General features: G+C 38.4%; 1 protein-coding gene across 1 annotated transcript; it reads left to right on the forward strand.

Annotated features, from left to right (window-relative positions):
- Window positions 1-469: 469 nt before the first annotated feature.
- On the forward strand, window positions 470-22444 carry LOC114459431 (kinesin-like protein KIF13B; the record flags this gene model as incomplete). The annotated part of the gene is made up of 22 exons (XM_028441682.1): window positions 470-732; window positions 932-1028; window positions 2678-2771; window positions 6362-6374; window positions 6503-6563; window positions 6643-6735; window positions 7464-7644; window positions 8056-8143; window positions 8243-8377; window positions 9617-9729; window positions 11281-11392; window positions 12922-13134; window positions 13838-13948; window positions 14861-14995; window positions 15077-15207; window positions 16908-16994; window positions 17729-17901; window positions 19228-19438; window positions 19962-20124; window positions 20961-21107; window positions 21372-21521; window positions 22359-22444. Coding segments are annotated over exons 2-22 (2567 nt in total), but the record flags the coding sequence as incomplete, so codon positions are not given.
- Between the last annotated feature and the right edge of the window lie 19 nt (window positions 22445-22463).

The raw sequence follows: 22463 nt of genomic DNA on the forward strand, positions 1-22463 counted from the left end.
AGCTTTCTGTTAGCATCTCTAATGATAACGGGTCCTAAATCACCTGTAAAATACACTAAAAACTAATATCTAATTTATAGGTTGTATTATCTTTAGCGTGAACATCTGAGCCTTTTTTGTGTCGATGTAACAGTCGATTTTTAATTCTTAATTTCTTTATAACTTGGTTCCCCACTTTTGCGTTAAAGTATTAACTGACAATTTTTATGGAATTTTCATGACAATTACAATTACAAAGTCAACTATCTGAACTTAATTACGATTATGACGGTGACAGATTTTTTACAATTATAATTACACCATAATTGTAATTAATTATCAATTACACTTTTAAAATTATAATTACATTCTAATTGTAATTAATTAAAATTGTAATTGACCCTGGGTCACATGGGGAGCGCAGGAAGCTAATTATCGTAAATCCGTGCGCGCTCCCGAGAGTCGGCGTTCGGCCATAGATCAAGTTTCGTCACAACACCTGCTGACAAGGTGTGTGTGTGTGTGTGTGTGCAGTGAAGGAAACAGGAGTGTGTGTGTGTGTGTGTGTGTAAATCTGAGGTTAAATCCCTTTATCTGAGACAGAGAACCGGGCCTTGCAGTAGGTGGTGGAGCCGTGGGAATGACCGTCGGTGGTTCCCACGGTATCGATACACGGTACACGGTGAACAGGTTGTAGCTCCGTGAACTCCTGAAGGTGTCCGAGGAGCAACAAACTACTTGTTTCCCTACACGGTCAGTCCTTTATTCATCACTTTACCTTCACTTATACATTAAAGTCAGTGAAATAACAACTAAAACATCATTTTAACTCGTGTTTAAATGTTCCTGGAGTAATAAATATAAAATAGTGTCTGTAGTGGGAAGTGACATTAATGTTGCGTTCAAGTGTAACTCGGAAACTAATGCTTTGTTAATCTGACGGTTCTTTCAGGACCTTTGTGTCCAATCAGCTGACACCATGGAGGACAACAGCGTCAATGAGTCCAATGTGAAGGTCGCGGTCCGTGTGCGGCCCATGAACAGGAGAGGTGAGTCCCCTGTGACACAGGAGGAAATACTTTCACTGAGTGTTTGTGAATCAGGCCTCAAAGCTGTGCTTAGGCTAATATTAGCTGAACCATTAGCTCGGTGTTTTATAATCTTGGGGTCGGAACCTCATGAGGGGTCGCCTGAAATGTCTAGTAATTCATAAAAATAAATAAATAAATAAATAAAAATGACTGATAAAAATGTATTTTAGAAAAAAAAAAAAATATATATATATATTATATACAGTAGTATATATTACAAATTTAAACACAAAATTACTGTATTTTATACTTGAACTTTGTTCAAATATTTACTCAGTAATGGTTGGGTGTAATGAATTACTTTACTAATTAAAGTACTAAGTAAAGTAATCCTAAGCAATAGAAACTTTGAATCTGACAGATTACCAATGTCCTGTGGGGTTCCTCAGGGATCTGTTCTTGGACCTCTTCTGTTTAGCCTTTATATGCTTCCTTTAGGACACATTTTACACAACTGTAAGGTTGATTATCAGAGCTATGCAGATGACACACAACTATATCTATCACTGAACCCAGATGACTATGGTCCCATTGAGGTGTTGTGTGACTGCTTAGAAAAAGTAAACTGATGGATGAGTGAAAACTTCCTTCAACTAAACCATGACAAGATGGAGGTGATTGTCTTTGGTAACAATGAAAAGAGGACTGCTGTCAGCAAGTATCTGAGTCTGGATCTTTAGAAGATAAAGACCAAGTCAAAAACCTTGGTGTTCTGATTGACTCAGATCTGACATTCAGCATCAGATCAAATCTATCACAAAAACATCTTCTACCACCTAAAGAACATCTCCAGAGTGAAAGGTTTAATGACTCAGAAAGATCAGGAGAAACTGGTCCATGCTTTTATCTCCAGCAGACTGGACTATTGTAATGGTCTTCATCAAACATCTACAGCTGGTTCAGAACGCTGCAGCTCAGGTCTGAACCAGAACAAAGAGGTCAGAACACATTACACTGGCTCCCAGTCAGCCTCAGAGGAGACTGTAAAGTTCTGCTGCTGGTTATAAATGTGTGAATGGGTTTGGTCCAGAATACATCAGTGAGATGTTAGTCAGGTATGAACCCAGCAGGTCTCTGAGATCTATGGACACAGATCAGATAATGGAGCCCAGAGCTCACAGTAACCATGGTGATGCTGTGTTTAGTTGTTATGCTGCAAAGAAGTAGAACAAACTGCAGCAGAGCTGAAGTCAGCATCACATGAACATTTTTAAATCAAAGTTAAAGGAACTATTTTTCTCTACTGTGTATGATTGAGAGAGATTTATGGTCATGTTGATGATTTTAAATGATTTTACTGATGATTTTAAATTTTCTTATTGATTTTAAGCTGTTGAATGTTTTCTGTAGAACTTTTTGATCATGTAAATTACACTGAGTTGCCTTGTGTATGAAATGCTTTATACAAATACATTTGCCTTGTCATGCTACTTTTAAAACATACTTAAGTACAAGCAAAACTTGTGATTGAGAAATATACTCAAAAAAGTACAAGTACCCATAAAAACAACTCAGTTACAGTAACGTGAGTACTTGTAATCCATTACTTTCACCTCTGGTTTTTACACAGATTCTTTAAGTGAAACATGTATATTTGTGTTTTCCAGAAAAAGACCTGAAAACCAAATGTGTGGTGGAGATGGAAGGAAACCAAACGGTTCTACATCCAGCCCTCACCAACTTAAGCAAAGGAGACCCTCGGTAAGTTCCCTTAGTTTCACCCTTTAACAGTATTTAACAGATGTTAATATCTTAGAGATAATCACACACAGTTTCTGATTGGCCGTTGTGTGGAAGTAGGGGAGGAGTCACCATTTAAAATGAAACCCAGTGTCATCAGCCTGTTGAACATTTTTATTTCTTAGCACCTATAGCCCAAGGGTGTCAAACTCATTTTAGTTCAGGGTCCAAATATGGACCGCTTTAATCTAAAGTGGGCCGTAGACTTTTGTAGACACAAAAAAATATACCAAAACACAACAAAATCACTGCAACAAAAATACACTAAACGACAACAAAATAGACAAAATAACATTGAAAACGCACAGAACGATCAATAAAGGTACCCAAAATTACTCCAAATATGCACAAGACGACAATAAAAACACAAAATGACAGAAAAAAAACACAAGACGACCACAAAAATAGACAAAAAAAACAACAAAAACACACAGAATGACAATAAAAATACACAAAACGACTCCAAAAACACTACGTAAAGAAGAAGAATTTCCAGGTTTTGGTCTTTGTTCCTAGTGGTTGGTTTACACTTTTATACGTTATACGCTTTAGCAGATGAGTAGGTTTAGAGTTTAGCATTAAAGGTGGAGAGGGTAGCAGCCTCCCGTACTAATGCTAGGAGCTGGTTCTAAAGGGGAGGAGCCTGGTGCTACAAAAGGGGAGGAGCCTCTGCCTCGTGTTCTACTTCTAGACACGTTTGAAACTTTGTAAACCACCAAACTGAGAGCTAGATTTTACAGGAAGGTCAAATCTAGAATAGATGGTTTTAAAGTACTTGTGTTTGTTGTTCTTTGTGAAATGATGAGGGCCGGCCTCCCCAGCACACGTCCTGCTTGTGTTTCTCCTCCTCCGTCTGCTCTCTTTATTAAAGGTGTGTCTGCTCCTCCTGTTCACGTGCTCTGACATACCTGTGGTAATGGTTCATAGAGGTGAGAGTCAGGATGGTGAAAGAACGGAAGGAGAAACATGTAAATAAATGTCTCTAAACTGTGGTGCTTTAACAAATTTAAGGCTGATTTTAGAAATATTCAGACATGAGAAGATCATGTTTCATTGTTGCTCTGTGTGTGCGTTCGTGTGTGTGTGTGTGCGCGCGTTCGTGTGTGTTTCTGCGCCAACATGCTCTAACTGTGTGTGTGCGTGTGCGCGCGTGCGTGCGCGTGTGTGTTTCTGCTCCAACATGCTCTAACAGTGACTGTGTGTGTGTGTGTGTGTGTGTTTCCCTTTGGGGCTCACACACAGTGAACAGGTTTAACAGGCTCCATATGTCACACACACACATACACACACACACAATAAACTAAATGTGTAACATGGATCCTCCAGGTTCTTTAATTTTCTTGTTTTTGTTAAAACATCTACATGTGCTGTTGTTGAGGTTCAGGAGCAGCTGAAGTAGTTTGTGCTGAGTCAGCAGAACGTGTCACAGGTCCTGGGGGGGGGGTTAATAAGTTACTACAGACAGGAATGTAGTCAGAGCTGTTGAAGTTATTAGTGAGCAGCACAATCAGGTTTACTGCAGCTGGAACACAACAAAGTGAATTTATTTAACCAAATGTCCTAAAAACGCAATATTAACTGGAAAGGTTCATCCTATGATCCTAAAATGGTAAACAGGTAAATACAGTAGGTAGCCCGGGGGCCTTATTTTATGAGGCCCTCAAAAGAAACGCACAAAATGACACCAAATGACCACAAAAAAGAACAGAAATATATACAAAATTACAACAAAAATACAACTTAATGACTGTAGTAAAAACACAGAAAACAACAAAAACACAAAATGACAGAAAAATAGATAAAACGGCATCAAAAATGTACAAAAAACAACAAAAATATACAAAACAAATCCAAAAATGCTCAAAATGACAGAAACATTCTTGTAAACACTGACATGACTGTTGATCATGTGACCTTCAGATCAGATATGATCTTATGTCTGTGGCCCCGCCCCCTGTGATAACATTTGTCCATCCTTGCTTTAATCCGTACCTACTGATCCTAGTCCAGGTCCTGAGGAACTTGAGTCGTTACCAGTTTATTCACATATTGATTTACATACAGTACATGGTGTTACACTGTGGGACAAATGTAACCACAACGCTGGAGGAGAACATGCAAACCTATCCATGCAGAGACAAAGCAGGTAGTGAAGCCATGTCTCTATGGATGGATGATGGATGGATGATGGATGGATGGGTAACTATCAACATGTTTACCCAGCACATGTAAAGCTCTGTGTTGTTTGTTTGATAGTGACAGAGTGAGGCCTGAGTCTGATATGGAGCTGGTAGTCTTCCTCCTCTTCCTCTTCCTCCTCCTCTTCTTCCTCTTCCTCTTCCTCCTCCTCTTCTTCTTCCTCCTCTTCTTCTTCCTCTTCCTCTTCCTCCTCTTCCTCTTCCTCTTCCTCTTCCTCTTCCTCCTCTTCCTCTTCCTCTTCCTCCAGTGTCCTGATGGAGCCAGAGGCTCTGCCACTTATCTCAGGAATGTCCTGTCTTCCTCAGCCAATGAGAGGACAGGACTCTGCTGTGGGATGAAAGGGTCACATGATCAACATTCATGACTCAGCATTTAGAATAATAACCAATCTGAGCATTAACACAGGAAAGAACAAAGATTTTATAGCAATTTTGTGTGTTTTTCTCTCATTCTGTGTATGTATGTTGTTGTCTTGCTCTTATAAAGCATTTTGTGTATTTTTCCTGTAAAATGTAAGTTTCTTGGAGTGATCTTATGTATTTCTGTGGTCATTTTGCCTGTTTGTTAGTACTGTGTGTTTGCGGAGTCATTGTTTGTAATTTTCTTGTCTTTTTGTGTACTTTTGTTATTTTCTGTAATTTATTTGAGTCATTTTCTGTATTTTTGTCATTGTTTGGTGTTCTTTGGAATCATTTTGTGTATTACTGTTGTTTTGTTCATTTTTTGTGTTTTTCTTGACTTACTGTATTTTCCTGCAAGTTTTGTTTTGTGTATTTTTATGTCATTTTGTACCTTTATTTTAGGGTTTGCATGAAATTAGCCACATGTAGCCTCCTGGGCCACCAGTTACACCTGTCTACTGTAAATAATGCTAACACTTAGCATTCCCACGAAGTGGATTAATCACCTTAACAGAATTTTAGGCTTCATTACAATGAATCATCTTTAAATGCATTTCTCTAGAATTCCTGTAAACCAGTGGCGTCTCTTTAGCTGGAACGATGTCTCTACATGACTGCGTTCAGGAACAGATGTTACTCTACATTCCAGTGATAGAACTCACTCAGAGACGTGTCCTCAGTCTGTGTTTTCAAAAATACGTCTCACTACAGACCAGCAAATACAGCCTAAGAGTCTATTTATGTTTATTTTACCAAAAGAAAATGTCAGACGTCTGTTCTAAGGATTAATTTGTGGAATAATGTTGACAAAGAAATAAAAACGAGTGACACACTGTTTAATTTCAAATAGAAAATGTCACAATATGTTAGAGAATTATGTGAAGCAGTATGAATATATTTGTGTTCTTTGTTCAATGTTCTCATTTATTTTCTTCTGTTTCCTGTTTGCAGGAACCAACCAAAGGTGAGAACACACTTTTGACTTTATTATTTTCTGCGTGAGGACTGTTAGCACGAACCATCTATAAAATATAGAATATTATTACTGTGTATAGTTGTTTGTGTAAATAAATAAATGCTTGTGCTTCTCAGGTGTTTGCCTATGACTACTGTTTCTGGTCAATGGATGAATCTCAGAAGGACACATTTGCAGGTCAGTGATTTTTTTACCCTCTTGATAATAAAGTTATCTCAGCAGGTCCCAGTATGTTTGTGTTGTGATGATTGTTCAGGTCAGGATGTTGTGTTCAAGTGCCTGGGGGAGAGTCTGCTGCACAACGCCTTCATGGGCTACAACGCCTGCATCTTTGCTTATGGACAGACAGGTAACAAACCAACCAGTCACTGCCTTTAGTAACGACCAATCACTGCCGTTAGTAACGACCGATCACTGCCGTTAGTAACGACCGATCACTGCCGTTAGTAACGACCGATCACTGCCGTTAGTAACGACCAATCACTGGCTTTAGTAACGACCGACCAATCACTGGCTTTAGTAACGACCGACCAATCACTGCCTTTAGTAACGACCAATCACTGCCGTTAGTAACGACCGATCACTGCCGTTAGTAACGACCGATCACTGCCTTTAGTAACGACCGATCACTGCCTTTAGTAACGATCGATCACTGCCGTTAGTAACGACCAATCATGACTTAGCAAAACCTCCGTCAGATCAAACGCTATCAGATGACACGGCTTCGGAATAAAAGCCTCAGGACGTAAAACACGACATGACGTTTTATTTTGAAGAAACCAGAAATACACATGACATCATCAATATGTGCTGCTTTAGATATGAGTAAATTTAAAGCTATTATTTTCTAAAAAATAAAATAAAAGAACAGCTTTTCAAGTTACTTCATGTGTACTTCCAGTTCATAATGATAAATAGTTATTATAATAATGAAAATTAATCAATTACATGATTACAATTATAATTTTCAATAAACAAACTCTACTTTTAGAATCCAATGCCTTGTCTCGTGCTTTCTTCCTGTTGCTACTCATTGTCTGTCTGTCTGTCTGTCTGTCTGTCTGTCTGTCTGTCCAGGTTCTGGGAAGTCGTACACCATGATGGGTTCAGCGGAGCAGCCTGGTCTGATCCCTCGTCTGTGCAGTTCCCTCTTCAGCAGGACGGAGCACGAGGCTCGGGAGGGAGAGAGCTTCACTGTGGAGGTCTCCTACATGGAGATCTACAACGAGAAGGTCCGAGACCTGCTGGAGCCCAAAGGGTGAGGAAGGTTACGTTTCATAAGGGTTATTTATTAAAAGCTCTGTAATTGTGATTCATTGTAATTGAACTTTAGTAAATAAGAATGTAATTGTAATTTACTTAAGGGGAAAAATAATAATTGTAAATGTTATTGTAATTTGGAAAAAATGCTGGTCACTGTAATCATAGGTGTGTGTCTGTGTCTGTGTTTGTGTCTGTGTGTCTGTGTATCTGTGACTGTGTGTCTGTGTGACTGTGTTTGTGTCTGTGTGTCTGTGTGTCTGTGTCTGTGTGTCTGTGTGTCTGTGTGTCTGTGTCTGTGTGTCTGTGTATCTGTGTCTGTGTGAGTTTTTTTTAAAATAAAAATCTCCAGTTGTTTCTTGTATTGTTTTAGTTGATAATCAATAAAAACCTTTTGTTTGTTCCGCAGGAGTCGCCAGGCGCTCAGAGTGAGAGAACACAACGTTCTGGGTCCTTACGTGGACGGACTGTCCCGATTGGCTGTGGCCAGCTACAAGGTCACATGACTTCTGTTGTAGTTCCATTATTGATTGTTTTTCTTTGTTTTTATGGAGATAAATATGAGGTGTGAGTGTGTTTGTTTGTTACTCCAACAGGACATTGAGTCCCTGATGTCAGAGGGAAATAAATCTCGTACAGTAGCAACTACGAACATGAACGAAGAGAGCAGCCGTTCACACGCTGTGTTCAACATCATCCTCACACACACACTCATGGACCTGCAGTCTGGGGTGAGACACACACACACACACACACACACACACACACACACACACACACACACACACACAATGATTGCAACCAGTGTTGGTAAAGTGTGGGCCAGGGGCCATTTGGCCCCCAGTTTAGCGTTGAATGCCTTCATAACCTTGTCCCACTGACCATCTCTATGTGTAGCAGTCAGTGTCGACTCAGCACTATTTTATTTGGCGCTGATTGTAAAGTTGCACATGCTAAAAAAAAAACAGCAACATTTAGCAACAAACCATGTTTAAAATATGTATGTAAATATGTTTGTTACTTTTGACCAGATTTACAGCAATATCTGTGAAATGTGTGATTATTTACTCTTCTTCTAATATATAATGTACGGGTACCCCAGGGGTAGGCAAATAGTTATGGGGGTACGTGACAGCAGCAGTCAGGAGCCTCCATGCATTGTTCCCTCTGTTATGCTGCCCTCTAGTGGTTTTAAAAGTGTTAATATGACTAGAGCTACAGTATTTTGCCACCACTTACTTGTGTGAAAGTAGATTTTCAGCTTTTACAAACATGGAAACAAATGTAGAACAATTTTAAACTCTTACTCTCAGATTAATCCAAACATTCCTGTTAATCTTTTTAACCTCAGCCTCTCATTAAGTTTGTATGACTATTATATGTTCAATTAATTAATGTTTAGTAGATTGATTTTACCCCCAAAAAAAGAGATTGTTTCTCACTGACAGTGATAGTAGGCTAATTAATTAAATAAATGTAATCATTTGGAATAAGATGTTTTTTGTCTGCTTACAGATTATTATTTATTACATATTATTCCTCAACAGCATAGATAAAATTCTGGTACAAATTTTACTGTAGGGCAACATTGTACCTGACAATGCTTTTTTAGGTGTGCAGGACCAGGAGGAGCATGGGTTCAGGTTAAAGGTCTGAAGGGGTACCGGACTGTGGAAAGTTTGGGAAAGATTCCATTAAAATTTGGAAGGGATCGTGATCAAGAAACTGATTCTGGATTTGTTTGGAAAATCAAAAAATCCTTATTACTCTTCATGGTCGAAATTTCAACAGTTCATATCTCTGTTCATAATTGACAGATTTTTATGAAATTTGATTTTGTTATGTCGGGTTTGTTCTTCAAATACCTCATTAAGTGTCATCTGGATCAGATCCATATATTTATTTTATTTTGTTAATGGTTGGTGGAGGTTGGAGATCTGAGTGACCATGTTCTGTGTGTGTTCTTAAAGACGAGTGGAGAGAAGGTGAGTAAACTGTGTCTGGTGGACCTGGCAGGAAGTGAACGAGCAGCGAAGACGGGAGCAGCTGGAGAACGACTGAAAGAAGGCAGCAACATCAATAAGTGAGTCAGCACGGGAAAAAAAAGATTCATTTTGAATTAATGTGCTAATGTGATTTATTTCAGTAATTCCATTCAAAAAGTGAAATTTGTATATTGTATACATTCATTACACACAGACCGATATAATTCAAATGTTTATCTATTTTAATGTTGATTATAACTGACAACTAATAAAAACCCCAAATTCAGTCTCAGAAAATTAGAATATTACTTAAAACAGATTTATAGAAATGTTGGCCAAATGAAAAGTGTGAAGATGAAAAGTATGAACATGAAAAGTATGATCATGTACTCAATACTTAGTTGGTTTTGTCTGAATTACTGCAGTAATGGGCGTGGCATGCAGTGGATCAGTCTGTGGTACTGCTCAGGTGTTATGAGAGCCCAGGTTGTTCTGATAGTGACCTTCAGCTCTTCTGCATTGTTGGGTCTGGTGTCTCACATCTTCTTCTTCACAATACCTCATAGATGTTCTATGGGGTGAAGGTCAGGCCAGTTTGCTGACCAATCAAGAACAGGGATACCATGGTCCTTAAACCAGGTACTGGTAGCTTTAGCACTGTGTGCAGGTGTTAGGTCCTGTTAGAAAATGAAATGTGCATCTCCATAAAGTTGGTCAGCAGCAGGAAGCATGAAGTGCTCTAAAACTTCCTGGTAGACGTCTACGTTGACCTTGGACCTAAGGAACCACAGTGGACCAACACCAGCACATGACATGGCACCTCAAACCATCACTGACTGTGGAAACTTTACACTCCACCTAAAGCAACGTGGATTCTGTTCCTCTCCTCTCTTCCTCCAGACTCTGGAACCTTGATCTCCAAAGAACATGCTAAATGTCCTTTGATCAGAGAACATCACTTTGGACCACTCAGCAGCAGTCCAGTCCTTTTTGTCTTTAGCCCAGACGAGACGCTTCTGACGCTGTCTCTAGTTCAGTGTCTTGACACCAGGAATGCTACAGCTGAAACCATGTCTTACATACGTCTGTACGTGGTGGTTCTTGAAGCTCTGACTCCAGCTACAGTCACTCTTTGTGAATCTCCTCCACATGTTTGAATGGGTTTAGTTTCACAATCCTCTCCAGGGGGCGTGGCTATCACTATTGTTTGTAGACTTTTTTCTACCACATCTTTTCCTTCCCTTCACCTCTATGAATGTGTTTGGACTCTGTGAACATCCAGCCTCTTTAGCCATGACCTTTGTGTCTGGTCCTCCTTGTTCAAGGTGTCAATGGACGTCTTTTGGAAAACTGTCAGGTCAGCAGTTTTCTCCATGATTGTGTAGACCTACAGAACTAGACTGGAGAACATCTAAAGGCCTTTGCAGGTACACCAGGTGTCTTTAATATTAAACCTATCCATAATATTCTAATTTTCTGAGCTACTTAGGGTTTTTATTTGTTGTCAGTTATAATCATCAACATTGAAATAAATAAACACTTGAAATATGTCAGTCTGTGTGAAATGAAGTTTCACTTTTTGAGTGGAAGTACTGAAATAAATCAACTTTTTCATTTTTTATTAACAATGTCTGTCTCTCCTCCTGCAGGTCTCTTAGTACGCTGGGTTTAGTGATTTCAGCCTTGGCCGATCAGGGAGCAGGAAGGAACAGGAGCAAGTTTGTCCCTTACAGAGACTCAGTGCTCACCTGGCTGCTCAAGGTGTTTCATGGAGGGAAATGTCACTGATACTGTTAGCATGTTAGCCTGTTAGCTGTGCAAAGCCCCAAGTTCACTGTTCTAGTGCTGAGACGTTGTTGTGAGTAAAAGCAAACAGAAGTAACAATGAATTTACAGCAGTAAAAAAATTATTTTATACAGTTTGCCAAAACAAGCGCTCAGTCTGAGCTGTGAAGGTATCCTCCACTTTGGTCTAAAATCTTCTAAATGTCCTCATTAGTAAGTAATCTTTATTTATAGAGCGCCTTTCACTGGTGAAAACCACAAAGTGCTTTGCAGAAAATTTCAGTATCATTCCGTCTAAAAAGAACATGGAAGAACAGTCACGAGACAAGAACAGGAGAACTGTGGGTCGCCAAGGGGATTGGAGGTGCCTCGTATTTAGATGAAGAATGGGAAAAACAACATAAGGAGAGAGTTTTTAGATCATTTAACAGCTTTTTCACTCAAAACAACAACTTGTGCTGCTTTTGGTTGCTCTAACAAACCAGGAAAAGTTAAAGATATCAATGTAAACCTCTTGTTTATAGAAAGAAAAAAAAATGTGTGACCGCAGGGGGCGACAGTTCCTACTCTGAGGTTTGGTAGTGAACAATGAAGCAGAGAAGAAGAGCTCTCCTAAGGGACCTTTACTCTCCCTTAAACAGTGTGCTGGATAGCTGGCTGAAGTTAGTATTCACAGACACTCCCACTTCTACTTTCAGGGTTTGTATGTTTTCAACTGTCATCAACATCTTTCACTAATCCTGCTTTTTTAGATCAACCGAAAGCAGCACAAGTTGTTATTATGGCTGAAAAAGTTATTAAATGATCTAAAAATCTACTAAATGATCTAAAAAACTATTAAATGATCTATAAATCAGGCTGAATGTTTCACTCCAATAGAAAACAATGTGATGTTTACAGACAGTGGGGCCGTGTGACATCATCAATCACATGATTTCAAGATGGAGGAACACAGGCTCTAAAACTGTAAAATAGTCCTATTTCTAAAGATTAATTAAATGAATATGGTTCTTAATAATGTGTTTTGTTAGACATAGATTTACTAATAAGGACATTTAGAAGATGAGGAGGACTGCTCCCCAGGGATGTGTTAAATTGCAGAGGACAAACTTCAATACATATGTGTAACAACATATATACTTGACGAATAAAGGATTAAAGCCCCAGTTTAATTAATTTAATTTAAGATTTTAGGACAAACTTGTAAAACCAGGAGGATCCTTTAAAGTGAAGGCACAGCTCTCACAGATTGAATAAACAGTTTATCTGACACGACTAGTTTTTGTCTGCTTTAAACACAATTTATTCTTTTTTTTAAATTCAGATATTTGAAATAACTTCCCACTTTGGATCATGGGAGATCAGAGTATCTACAGGGAAAACCTGTTGGTGAAAAACATTAGAAACGTAGAAATTGAACCTGGACCTGATCCTGGAATTCATCTCAGAGTTGCCTTCACGTCATTGGTTGGCTGATGGCCTTCTGTTTGCTGATTGGTTTACAGGACAGTCTGGGAGGAAACAGCCGTACCGCCATGGTGGCCACCATCAGCCCGGCCGCTGACAACTACGACGAGACTCTGTCCACGTTACGCTACGCAGACAGGGCCAAGAGCATCGTCAACCACGCCGTGGTCAACGAGGACCCCAACGCTAGGATCATCAGAGAGCTGAGAGAGGAGGTGGAGAAGCTGAGGGAGCAGCTGAACGAGGCCGAGGTCAGGAGTATTTAATGTTAGGACATCCTCAGGTCTCAGAGTGAGGTATCATGACTCAGCAAAACCTCCGTCAAATGATACGGCCGCATGCTTCAAAATAAAAGTCATCAGACCTAACGGCCTTGGGCCGTAAAACACGATGTATTTTGAAGAAACCGGAAATAAACATGATGTCATCAATTTTTTGCTGCTTCAGATATGAGAGTAAAGTTGAAAGCTGTTATTTTGTTTTTATTTTTAAAGGTTAGGATATTTCTTCTTCTATTGGCGTGTTGCAACCAACTTCAATAGGTGCATAAAATAAGTTAGTATATCTTAACTTTCTTAAAAATAAAAGGAAAGAACACTTTAAATCTTACATCTTTGTGTGTACTTCCGGTTCCTTCAAATTAAAACGCCATGTCATGTTTTACGGACTAAGGCGGTTGAGTCTGACAACTTTTATTTTGAAGCCTGAGGCAGTTTCATTAGATGCAGGTTTTGCTGAGTCATGAGTCTGTTTGGTCTGATAAATGACAGCTGATACCTCACTCTAAAACGTGCTCCAGGTTTCTCTCACATTACTGTGAGCTGTGATTGGTTGAGCGTGAGCTGTGATTGGTTGAGCGTGAGCTGTGATTGGTTGAGCGTGAGCTGTGATTGGTTGAGTGTGAGCTGTGATTGGTTGAGCGTGAGGCGGGTAACACCCCTGCTGTCGCTGCAGTCCATGAAGTCTACGGAGCTCAAGGAGCGACTGGAGGAGTCGGAGAAACTGATCCAGGAGATGACGGTGACCTGGGAGGACAAGCTACACAAAACTGAGGCTATCGCTCAGGTAGCGCACACACATGCACACACATGCACACACTTGCACACACATGCACACCAGGGTTGCGGTCATTTTACATTTTTCTGTTACAATTGCGTCTTCAATTATCAATGTTCAATTACGATTATAGTCACCAGGATTTTTTTTCAATTACAATTAAATCACAATTATTTTTTATCCTCAGAAAGTAATTACAATTATGTATGTACAATTATAAATAAATAACCTGATAATAGTTAACCTTCCTATTGTGTTAGCTTCCTGTTAACATCTCTAATGCTAACGGGTCCTAAATCAGCTGTAAAATACAATAAAAACTAATATCTATCATCTAATTTATTTTCTATCTATTGATTACATTGTTAGGCTTCATAATCAATGAAAATATAGGTTTTAATATCTTTGGTGTGTGCGTCTGAGCTTTTTTCTGTCAGTTTACCCACAGATTTATATAATTTTTTTAAATGTAAAATGTGGTAAAGCTTGATATGAAACATAATAATAATTAAGTACATATGTGTAGTAGAACTGTACATAGAACTGTAACATGGTTCAACATTTTTGCCTTAAATTACAATAGACAATTTTTATAGAATTTTCATGGAAATTACAATTTCAAAGTCAATTATCTAAACTCAATTACAATTACGACAGCGAGACATTTTTTTCAATTTAAATACAGTTATGCCATAATTGTAATTTACTATCAACTATGCTCCTTCACTCGTCACTTTGTCTTCATCAGCTTGAAATAAAAGTATTGATTTTAAGGTAAAAAGTGAATAAAATGAGGTTGTGACGCGTTGATCCAATCACAGGGATCCCTGAGTAACACCAATATACTCCCCAACCAATCAGATTACTTAGTTTCTCACGTTGAACCATAACATCCTGTATAATACCTTTTTCTGGTTCCAGGAGCGTCAGAAGCAGCTGGAGAGTCTGGGTATTTCCCTGCAGTCGTCAGGCATCAGAGTAGTGGATGACAAGTGTTTCCTGGTTAATCTCAATGCTGACCCCGCCCTCAATGAGCTGCTGGTCTACTACCTGAAGGTGCTGAGCCCAAACATGATGAAAACATTCTGACGTTTCCATTTGAGTGGAGCAGACCTTTAATACAGTGTTATGAATCAGGAACACACCCGGGTGGGCTCAGCAGATTCCCAGGATATACAGCTGTGTGGTATGGCCATCCAGGCTGAGCACTGTGTCATCAACATCACACAGAACCACGGCGTGGAGCTCACACCGCACCGCAACGCTCGGTACGTACGCCACCACCTCAGAGCTGTGATATTGATTATTTGTTCTTGGCTGTCTGCAAACATATACAAAGTATAAACATTCATTTAAATAACCAAAAATGGAATCAGCTTATCACAGCCTGTGACCAAACAACATTATATAAAAAACTATAGAAACAAATCAATATCAGCCGTTTTCATCAGATTATCAACTTAATGTTTCAATGGGTGCAAAATATTTAGTTTTAAATAATTTTTAAACAGTCAACTCATTAATTTAAAACGATCCTCAAGATCATTTTAAGCTTTAACATCATAAACAGAAATGTATCTTCTTTTAACATTTGTTCTAAATGTACTTTAAGAAATATAAACCCCTCTTAAATTATACTTTATTCTCTTTGTTTAAAAAGTGAAATCATACCCAAAGGAATGCTTTTATTTCTTACTGCGAACACAATCTCTAACAGTTCGTTAGTAGGTGATCATAATTATGCTTTATATATTATTCTTAACGCTCTCTTTTGTAATTTAATTAATGATTTTATATATGTTTTACATGTATTAGTCCAGCTTTCTGAGCAATAGGCCAGATTAGGCAATATAAGAGATGAATAAAGTCTCTATTTAATATACTTTTTTGTTCCATATAGAATAGTTTTAGATATTTTTTTCTAATATATTCTATGTGCAGCTTCCAGCAAAGCTCATGATCTATGATGACGCGCAAGAACTTTGTTCCATTCAGACCCAATTTCATAGTATAATCCGTCCTACACCATCCAAAACTGAATGTGGCCTCATTCAGAGGGTCAAAGGTTAAACACTTCTGTTTCCTCCTTCCTTGTTATTCCACATGTTGAAAAAAGTCAGCTCCAAACAGGGCAATTGGATTTTTCTCGCATTGTGATGTCACAACGTGGAAACTCCTCCTCCTGACAATTCTGGCTCCTCCTACTCTATAAGAATGTGAGCTCCTCCCTCTCAGACTACCTCACAGCTAAAACAAACATAGCTACGTCAGGTTGATATTAGTTAATATCTTAATGTTCAGTTTATAGATAATCAAAAGAGTGCCCACAATCAGTTCCATTTTTAGTAGCCGTTATATCACCTTATATTTCCTTTATGGGATGATCTGACGTGTGTGTGACTCAATGTGACGCAGCGGTCGGACTAAATAATGGACTATCGTCTTAAATGGAATATCACTGTGGTTAGAGGAGGTGAAGGAAGATTGTTAATGATTTACTGCTGCTGTGATAAACACACACGCTGAAGCAGTGTGTGTGTGTTTACGCCCACTCATACATATGCATCCCTAAAAACAGCCTGTTTTTAGGAGCGCTCTGAAAGTGACTTTTCAGAAGTTAAAACTGGTGAGTTTGGGAAAATAAACCTCCAATACTATGTTGTTGGGGTTCTTAGAACACATGGAGATGTGTGATAAATAGTAGAATACTGGACCTCTCCACAGTCTTAAGCAATACATTATTTTTTCCATTAAAAACATTTCAGTCACCTAAAATCATGCATTTTAAAGATATTTTTGACTATCATTAATTATATCAGTACTCTTTACGCCCAAATAATACCATGTAGCTACGAGTTGATTGGCTGCTGTTGTGTGGTTGATAAACATGGGTGACTTTTCTGTTTTTTTTGTTCTCACTGTTATTGTTGAATCAAACTAAACCAGTGATTATATCTAACATTTACAGAACGTGTGTAAACGGGACTTCCGTCACTTGTCCAGTGCAGCTTCACCATGGCGACAGGATCCTGTGGGGGAACAACCACTTCTTCAGGTGTGTCTCAACTGCATCTAGGGTTGGGGTCAATTATAATTGTAATTGCGTAATCGATAATTAATTACAATTATGGTGTAATTATAATTGTAATTTTAAAAATCTGTTGCTGCCGTAATCGTAATTGAACTATAATTGAGTTCAGATAATTGATTTGGTAATTGTAATTGCCATGAAAATTCTATAAAAACAGGTGAACCATGTTACAGTTCTATGTACAGTTCTACACATATGTAGTTAACAATTATTAAAATGTGTCATATTAAAGCTTTCCCAGATTTTAACATTAAAAAAATATAAATCTAGGGGTATACTGACACAAAAAAGGCTCAGACGCCCACACCATAAATATTAAAACCTATATTTTAATTGATTAGGAAGCCTAACAAGGTAATCAATAAATAGGAAAACAATTAGATGATAGATATTAGTTTTTAGTGTATTTTACAGCTGATTTAGGACCCGTTAGCATTAGAGATGCTAACAGAAGAGGAAGGAACTTTTACTAAATAATTTATTTCAGACTGTATTTGTAATTAATTAATTAAATTAAATTGTAATTGACTTTTCAGGGGGAAAATATTAACTGTAATTTAGTTGTAATTGGAAAAAATGCTGGTCACTGTAATTATATTTGAATTGTATTTGAATATGGATAATTGAAAACGTAATTGTAACTGAAAAATATAATTGACCCCAACCCTACTACTCATCCTCACTGTCCACACCCCCAGGATCAACCTGCCCCGACACATGGTCCAATCAGGGGAGGACGAGGAGGGGGGTGGGGCCGCCATGAAGACGTGTCTGAGCGGAGAACATCTGGACGTGGACGTGTCCAGTGAGCTGAGCTTTGGGTACGAGTTTGCCCAGGCAGAGGTGATGATGAAAGGAATGGGAACCAACGGTGAGTGTCACAGTTACAACAGTAGTTTACTCTTTTAAAACTTTACTAAACATGTTTAAACATCTCACAACTTCAATAGTCCAGCAGATATGTCAAAAAGATGAAGCTTGATGCACAATGAAGATGAAGCAAAACGTGTACATGTGTGTTTTTGAGTTTTACTGGGATCCAAACAGGGAAACCAATCGTTCACACTCAAAATCAAGAAATCCAAAATGGCCGCCATCATTATTACACCAATTTCGATGTTTTGTCATAACTCGGATATCTACATGAAAAGTTTGAGTTTAATCATTGTACATGTTGACAACGGCTGCAAAATAAACACATCATTAGATTAAGGCTGATGCAATGATATAATCTTCCTGAGAAATAAATGAAAATAGATATTAATTCATGTTTTAATGGGGATTTAAATCAAATTATTCACCTTTTAAAAGTCATCTTTGTCATACACAGTTGTGGCTGCAAATAAATCCCAATTTCACCCTTTCCATGTGTAAAGGGTTATGGTGGCCATCTTATATCTGGCTCTGGATGAAAGTTACAGTATTTTAAACTATCCTTGTCCCAAAAACCTACATTTTGCCACAAAGAACATGTTTCTCTGTCTAATAGAACCAAAGTTATGGTAAAATTGGAATTCGCAATAGGAATGGCGGCCATCTTGGATCTTGCTCTGAGCACAAGTTACAGTATTTTCGGATATATTGTTGAATTCCTTGACCATAAAAACCTATAATTCACCAATGAGATCATGTTTTTATGTCAAATAGAACCAAAGTTATGACAAAATATTCAAATTGGCAATACTGATGGTGGCCATCTTGGATTCCTTGATTTTGAGTGGGAACCATTGGTTTACCAGCGTGGATCCCATTAAAAATGGATCAAAATCTCCTATGTACTAATCTGCATGAAGTGAACATCTTAGCCTAATATTGCTACATATTTACTGGGCTACAATGACTGATTAGAAGCTTTACATGTTACAGTAACGGTACAGTATCAAGGTTACTTCTCACATTGCAGCACAGGCAGGATTATATTTTCTCACATGAGGATTTTAGGTTTGCCAAGAGGTCATTTATTGTCATTTCAATAAATGGCCCAGGCACTTTGGTCTAAAGAAATTCTGAATTTCTTTACCAATCGTTCATTCATTACTCAATATTCACACTGTAAATCTTTAATTTGATCTGATTTATACGTTTTAAGATATGGACAATGTAGTGAGGGGGTTATGTGTAGATTTTTGCATGTCCTTATTTTTTTGTTGTATGATGTTTCATCCACATCATCTACAGCGTCTCTATCCTCCTGCAGACCCGCTACAGTCAGTGCTGCAGACCCTGGAGAGGCAGCACGAGGAGGAGAAACGCTGCGCCTTAGAACGCCAGAGACAGATGTACGAGCAGGAGCTACAGCAGCTTCGCCAGCGACTCAGCCCAGAAAAAGCCTCCTACCACCCAGACGGAGCCGGCCCAGCAGCAGCCGTTAGCTCACATAAACGAATGCGGCGCTGGAGTGAGGACAGGTGACGCTCTCACACTGTTCAACCCCAACGGACCCACCGGCGGGGGCAGCTTCCGCCTCCACGACTCTCACGGGTGTAAATGTTGTAAAGAATGAATGAATTCACACATTCTATTCCTCTCTGTAATCCTAAGAAACTATAGACGCTAAAACTGTAGCTAACACACATTCACAGCACACACACCAGGACATTATGGTCAAAGAGGCAAAAGTCGACAACTCAGCAAACTCTGCCTTTTTCCTCTGCTGTGAGTCACAAAATAAACACAGATCTATATAACAAGAGTCTACGTGAAACTACAGGCTGACCTGTATATCCACTGATATACAGGTCAGGTACGTTACGTACCAAAACAACGCCACAAAACCAGAAAATACACAGTGGAAAAAATCAGCAATGATGAAAAATGGTGTCTTTGTTGTTTCTGATCAAAAGTTGCTCCAATTTGCATAAAACTCCATATTTTCATAAATCCAAATTGTGTTGTCACCATTACAAACGTGTGTGTGTGTGTGTGTCACAGGGAGGCCATGATGACACGTAGCCTGCTGCGTCTGAAGGAGCAGATCATGAAGGCTAAACGTTGGGCGGAGGATGCTAGCCTCATTGCTGACAAGCTGAACAAGAAGACAGAGTATCAGGTTACGCTGCAGATACCTGCTGCTAACCTGGATGCTAACAGGAAGGTTAGCTTGTTTGTTTTATCATTTTATCAAGCAGCTTTTTCACTGGGGTTAGCTTCATAAATAAACTAGTCTGAGGCTGGGTTAGGGTTAATTACATTTTTCAATTACAATTATGTCTTCACTTATTTATGTTTAATTACATCTCAATTACGAGTACGTTGATCAGCATTTCTATTCATTTATTTAAGTTACAATCATTTTCCCCCTGAAAGTCAAATTCAATTAATCCCAAATTCTGATCCTTTAATAAATAATCCTTATTAATCGTAACCTTCCTCTTGTGTTAGCATTCTGTTAGCATCTCTGATGTAAAATACACTAATAAATATTATCAATCATCTAATTAGTTTATCATCTATTAATGACCTTCCTAATCAATGACTATATTGGTATTAATATTTATGATGTGGGCATGTGAGCCTTTTTTCCTGTCACTATAAACATAGATTTATATATATTTTTAAATGTTAAAATGAGCTGAAGAGAAGTGACAGGTGTAAGACTTAGAACTGTAACATGGTTCACCAGCTTTGCATTTAATTACATTTTCATGCCAATTACAAACATTTTTAGAACTCAATTATGATTACAACAGCAACACATTTTTTCAGTTACAATTATCGTAATAAATCAGTAATTATGGGATTATAATTATAATTGACCCCAACCCTGGTCTGAGGAAAGGGAAACCATAAAAATATTTTTTATGGTTTTGGTGATGAGAGGATTCAGCTGCAAGAAAATTGAACGTAGCTCCTGGATTTCAAAATAAAAGTGGAGGAAAACACAGTTAAACCAAAACTAACTCTATCACTCTATGTTTTTTGTGTCCTCAGCGTGATGTGGTTCTGAGTGAACCAGCGATTCAGGTGCGTCGTAAAGGCAAAGGGAAGCAAATCTGGTCTCTGGAGAAGATGGAGAACAGGCTGGTGGACATGAGGGATCTGTACCAGGACTGGACTCTCCTGGATGAGGACGATCTGGTGAGTCTGAGACCATAGTTTTGGTTCTGCTCGCCCACATTGGCCCTCATTTATCAACCGTTGGTACGTAACGTTCAGATCCAAGCACACGACGTGTGATCGACCATATTTACGTAGACTTCTGTATTTATCAATGTTGACGTGATTGTTTGCTACGATCAAATCTTGTGTGTAGATAATCTGAAAATAATAAACTAACCTCAGCTATCATTGGAGCATAATGTCAGAACCAACTGATCATGTTGTGTTGTGGTTCCTCTGCAGGTGATGAGGTCATATCTGAAACGTGCTGATCCGTTCTTTGATGAGCAGGAGAACCACAGCCTGATCGGAGTGGCCAATGTTTTCCTGGCGTGTTTGTTCTACGACGTGAAGCTGCAGTACGCCGTCCCCATCATCAACCAGACAGGAGAGGTAGAAGAACCCACAGGAAGGGTTTCTGCCAGGGTTGGGGTCAATTACATATTTCAATTACAATTATGTTTTCAATTAAGCATCATCAATTACAATTACAGTGACCAGCATTTTTCCCCAATTACAATTAAATTACAATTATTTTGTATCCCCTGAAAGTCCATTACAATTACATTCTTAATTATTAAAGTTAAATTACAATTAGTCCTAAATCAGCTGTAAAATACAGTATTTATTTCCTATCTATTGGTTAACTTGTTAGGCGTCATAATCAATTATAATATTGGTATTAATAAACTCCTCAATTTCAATAGTTTTTTAAATGTTAAAATGTGTGAAAACTTGATCTGAAAAGTGTTTAATAATAATTAATTACATATGTGTAGAACTGTACATAGAACTCTAACATGGTTCCACAGTTTGCATTAAATTATTGACAATTTTTATAGAATTTTCATGGCAAATAAAAAGTCATTTATCTACAATTTTATTATGATTATTACGGCAACAGATTCTTAAAATTACAGTTACAACTATAATTATGCCATAATTGTAATAAATTATCAATTACGCAATTACATTAATGATTGACCCCAACCCTGGTTTCTGCTCTGCTGTACTTTGACTGTATTTACATAAATCTGCTCTGACACTGGACGATAAATAACAGCTGTTAGGGGGCGGGGCTTATGTCCTTTATGATGTAACGTTCTCATAATGCTTTACTTTGTCTACACATGCTGTCAAAGGTCAACATGACAAGAAGTGCAATCTTTTTAACACAGCAATATATTCATATATATTCATAACGCTCATGACGTTGTCATCATGTCTCAGGTGGCCGGTCGGCTGCACGTTGAGGTCTGGAGGGGAACGGAGAAGGAAAAAGGGAGGAGTCACAGAGGAAGACGAACCAGAGGAACGTAAAGTGGACTGTGTGGT

This window comes from Gouania willdenowi, unplaced genomic scaffold (assembly GCF_900634775.1).
Source record: "Gouania willdenowi unplaced genomic scaffold, fGouWil2.1 scaffold_312_arrow_ctg1, whole genome shotgun sequence".
Classification (NCBI taxonomy): domain Eukaryota; kingdom Metazoa; phylum Chordata; class Actinopteri; order Blenniiformes; family Gobiesocidae; genus Gouania; species Gouania willdenowi.